This window comes from Oratosquilla oratoria, chromosome 38 (genome assembly GCF_046742065.1).
Source record: "Oratosquilla oratoria isolate Oo_2021 chromosome 38, ASM4674206v1, whole genome shotgun sequence".
In the NCBI taxonomy this organism is placed as follows: domain Eukaryota; kingdom Metazoa; phylum Arthropoda; class Malacostraca; order Stomatopoda; family Squillidae; genus Oratosquilla; species Oratosquilla oratoria.
In genome coordinates, this window is record NC_134814.1 from 34,374,475 (window position 1) to 34,379,203 (window position 4,729).

The window sequence follows — 4,729 nt, forward strand, 5'->3', positions numbered from 1 at the left end:
GATGTGCTGAAATTCTCTTAGACAGTGTTGTAGTGGTGACGCCAATGTACCGAGAATTTAGGCGACTGCAGTCACCACTCGAGCAAGTATGTTGGTACACGACGTTCACCTCCTGTATTTCACTTGTCTTAGGGAGGCAGCTATTCTTGACAACTAACTTGGATGTCCTTCTTGCTTTGTAGTAGATGACGAGGTCGATTTTTGAAGAAGGGTCGGTGGGTGTGACATTCTTATAAATTATATTTTTGATGGCTTTCTCGTCATCCTTGTAGGCTGAAGACATAGTAGCACTGTAAAAGAGTTTTATGTTTTGTGTAACTGTCTGTTGTTCTTGTTGGTGCATAAAGGTGTTCAGTCGATGCCGGATAACACTATCTATTTCTTGGATGGGGTAATTGTTGTTGCTGAGAAGCTGGGTTATTCTCTTGAGCTCTGCGTTGGTGGCGGTCCATGTTGAGCAGTGGGTGAGGGCTCTTTTGACGAAGGCGTTGATGACGCTGCGTCGATACCGCTCAGGACACTCGCTTGCACCGTTAAGGCAAAATCCGAGATTGGTGGATTTGGTATAAACTTCCGTAGAAAAGGAAGCGGCTTCACGACGGACCAAAATGTCGAGGAAAGGGAGCTTGCTGTGTTGTTCTATCTCGTGGGTGAAGTTGAGACAGGAATTTGTTTTGAACTTGGAAATTAAGTTCACTTCTTCTTCTTCTGTGTTGCTACTGATGAAAATATCGTCCACGTATCTTGCGTAGATTTCTGGTTTTGGATGGTGCTGCTGCCAGAATATCTCTTCTTCAATATGACCCATATAAAAGTTGGCGAAGAGCACTCCCAGAGGTGATCCCATGGCAACGCCGTCACATTGCACTTACATGTTGCCATCGGGCCCGTAGAAGGGAACTTCTTTGGTGCATGCCTGTAATAGCAGGCGAAGTGTGTTCTCTGGAATTGCGATTTTCTGTTCCGGGTGGTACAAGCGTTGGCATATGAAGTCTATAGTTTCGTCAGTAGAAATGTTCGTAAAAAGACTTTCAACATCCATCGATGCCATTATGTTGGAAGGTCGGGCTGTCTTCAGGATATCGAGAAATTCTTCTGAAGACTTCAGGCTGAAGGAGGCAGGGACAAACGGAGATAATAGTGCGTTGAGGCGCTTAGCGAGCTTGTAGGTGACTGATGGCGTCTGGCTGATGATTGGGCGAAGGGGATGTCCATTCTTGTGGGTCTTCACATTTCCGTAAGCATAACCAAGCTTATGGTCACCTTCTATCAAGGGGAGCTTTGTTGTGCTAGAGTTGTTGTTTTCCCGAATTAAGCGGTTGAGTTTTGTCTTGATGTCATTGGTGGGGTTTCTGGAAATTCTTTTGAATTTGGTGGTGTCGTTCAGGATGGAAGCCATTTTGGAAAGGTAGTCCTCTTTGTTGAGAATAACGAAAGTTGAGGATTTGTCTGCTCTGCGGATCACGATCTGGTCGTTATTCTTAAGTTCTAGGGCAGCAGCCCTCAATTCGGGTGTAAGGAGGGAACTGCGATTATGTCCTCTTGTGATGTTTGCCTCGCGGATGATTTCTGCTTGCAAGTCTGGTGATGTAGTGACTTTCTTCTCATTTTCCAGGTGTTGAATGTCGTCTAGCAGAATCTCCAGTTCGATGCGCTTGTTTAGTGGTTTCTCTCTGCTCATGTAGTGGCAATTGAGACCGAGGTTTAGAAACTCCTTCTGTTTTTCAGTAAGAGTGAAGCTGCTCAGGTTGAGGAAGTGGTCGAATCTTGTCGGAAGTTCGAGTGGCCCACCATATAGGGCAGAAAGTTTGCGGCCGGTGCGCCGCTTGACTTTAGCAAGATGCGTTGCAGAGAGATCTTGGAGGACAGTGTTGATAGATGTCCGTAGGTCGTCAGGAACATTCTTATCATCCCATTGTTGATGCAGTAGAGCTAACTCACTCCTCAGCGTGGCGAGGAGGAATTGCTTTTCCTTGAGCTCTTCCTTGAGGAACGCTAATCTTTCCTCAGGGGTTACTCTTCTGCTGTTGGCCGAGCGACGAAAAGTATATTTTGGAAGTAGGCCGTTAATAATGCATGCGTTGTTAAAGTCAACAGCTGAGATAGCATTATTCTGTTTATAGAATATCTTTTCTATGTTACGCACTAATATGCGGTCGTCTGGATGCAGATTTCCGAGTAGGATACTGAAGTCCATGGTGTTTTCCTCTAGACGTCTTTCGGCTCTAATTAGCCATCTTCAGGAGGTGTTGTCTGGTTGAATTGTTGACAGAGAATGACGCGGTTTGATCGTGTGGCGGTATATATCGGCGGAGAGCGGAGTGCCCAAACGTCCGCCCGCCAATCAGCGCGCGGGGTGCATCCTCTGTCTTCTCGTTGGTAACGACGTTTCAGGTTGCTGTTGTATATTAATAGCGGGTTTTTGATTGTAAATTAGCACCGCTTCTGTCATCTTTAGTCTTCTGGTGTCATTATTTCTTTCAATGATGGCGGTGGTGCCTTCCATATGGTGTCTCTTAAGTGTTAGTCCATGCTCGTACAAGTAGTGTCTTCTTATGGCGCCGTCCTGCAGATGTGCTGAAATTCTCTTAGACAGTGCTGTAGTGGTGACGCCAATGTACCGAGAATTTAGGCGACTGCAGTCACCACTCGAGTAGGTATGTTGGTACACGACGTTCACCTCCTGTATTTCACTTGTCTTAGGGAGGCAGCTATTCTTGACAACTAACTTGGATGTCCTTCTTGTTTTGTAGTAGATGACGAGGTCGATTTTTGAAGAAGGGTCGGTGGGTGTGACATTCTTATAAATTATATTTTTGATGGCTTTCTCGTCATCCTTGTAGGCTGAAGACATAGTAGCACCAGACAACACCTCCTGAAGATGGCTAATTAGAGCCGAAAGACGTCTAGAGGAAAACACCATGGACTTCAGTATCCTACTCGGAAATCTGCATCCAGACGACCGCATATTAGTGCGTAACATAGAAAAGATATTCTATAAACAGAATAATGCTATCTCAGCTGTTGACTTTAACAACGCATGCATTAATAACGGCCTACTTCCAAAATATATATATATATGTATATATATATATATACATATGTATATATATACATACACACACACACACACACACACAAACACACACACACACACACACACACACCTCTCATGGCGCTGTGGTTAGAGCTCTGGCCTGCCACTACGAAGGTCTGGGTTCGACTCTCGCCCGGGGCTGAAATAATATCAGTATCGCAGCGCTGAGGGGTGTTACTCCAACTCTCGTGGGCGGGGAGTTGGGGGTGTGTGTGTGCAAGGTCATAGCATTACCCATAGATCGGACCTACGAGCTCTGAGCTCTCTTCCAGGAGGGAAATAGCTGTCGATCACGAGTCCAACACGTGATCCAAAGACCAAGTGAATACACCCACCCACCCACCCCCACACACACACACACACACACACACACACACACACACACACACACACACACACACACACACACACACACACACACACACACACACACACACACACACACACACACACACACACACACACACACACACACACACACACACACACACACACACACACACACATATATATATATATATATATATATGTATATATATACATATATATGTATACATATATATACATATATATGCATATACATATATATATATACATATATATACGTATATATACATATATATGTATATATATACATATATATACACATATGTACATATATATATATATATATATATATATATATACATATATATATACAGGGTGACCCAAAATGAATGCAACTCATAAAAGTACCCACAACTAATACAAATGTAAATGGATTGTATTAATTTTTGTACACATCAATGTAAGATAATAACAATTAAGTTCAGAGAATTTGAGTTATTTCAGTTTGGTGGTTCACATGTCAGCGACGTTCAAATGCAAGCTCCAAATGTCTACCGCGTTGACGGAGGCACTCCTGAATGCGCCGTGTAAAATTATTCACCACGCCGACACACTCTGCCCCTGGAATCTCTCTGATCCTTGTTGTTATTGCAGCTTTCAAGTCCATGATTGTCTGGGGGTTGTTCTCATAGACATGGTCTTTCAAATAACCCCACAGATAGAAATCTGGCTGGTTAAGGTCAGGTGAGTGCGGGGCCCACCCGAGTGTTGTCCAGAACTTCCTCAGGATTTTGATGTAACGGTCTGTGTTGACCGTGACGGACCTTTCCGGTTAGTCCTCAAACCAAAAAGGATCAATGATGCCATGCTTTGACATGGCCACCCAGGCAGTGCATTTAAATAAGTGTAATGGACGCTCAAGAACATCCTCTGGTGGTGCTGTGCCCCAGAAAATACAGTTTTTACTGTTCACGTGGCCAGACAGAAGAAAATGTGCCTCATCTGAGAACCACACATCATCAAGAAAGTCGGGATCCACATCAATTTTGCCACAAAACCATTGACACATAACGACTCTTTTGTCCTTATCTGCCTGCGTCTACTTCTGTTTGATCTGAATTCTGTATGCATACAGGTGAAGGTCCTTTTTCAGTATCCGTCTAACTGATTCCCGTGCAATGTCTAGCTCTTGGCTCCGACGTCGGATAGACGTCGGATAGACAGCAGCAACATTTTCAGCTCAGTTTTTGCACACTTCCTGATCTCCTGAACTTATTCACCCATCGGTAAATCTGACTTTTATCT

The 4,729-nt window shown here is 44.1% G+C and overlaps 1 protein-coding gene across 1 annotated transcript; it reads right to left on the reverse strand.

The window, feature by feature from the left end:
- Window positions 1-868: 868 nt before the first annotated feature.
- LOC143019881 (uncharacterized) lies at window positions 869-4,493 on the reverse strand. Its single transcript, XM_076175859.1, has 2 exons — window positions 4,270-4,493; window positions 869-2,024 (listed from the first exon to the last, which is right to left on the reverse strand). The coding sequence occupies exons 1-2, from the start codon at window positions 4,491-4,493 to the stop codon at window positions 869-871; spliced, it is 1,380 nt and encodes a 459-aa protein (XP_076031974.1).
- Window positions 4,494-4,729: the final 236 nt, after the last annotated feature.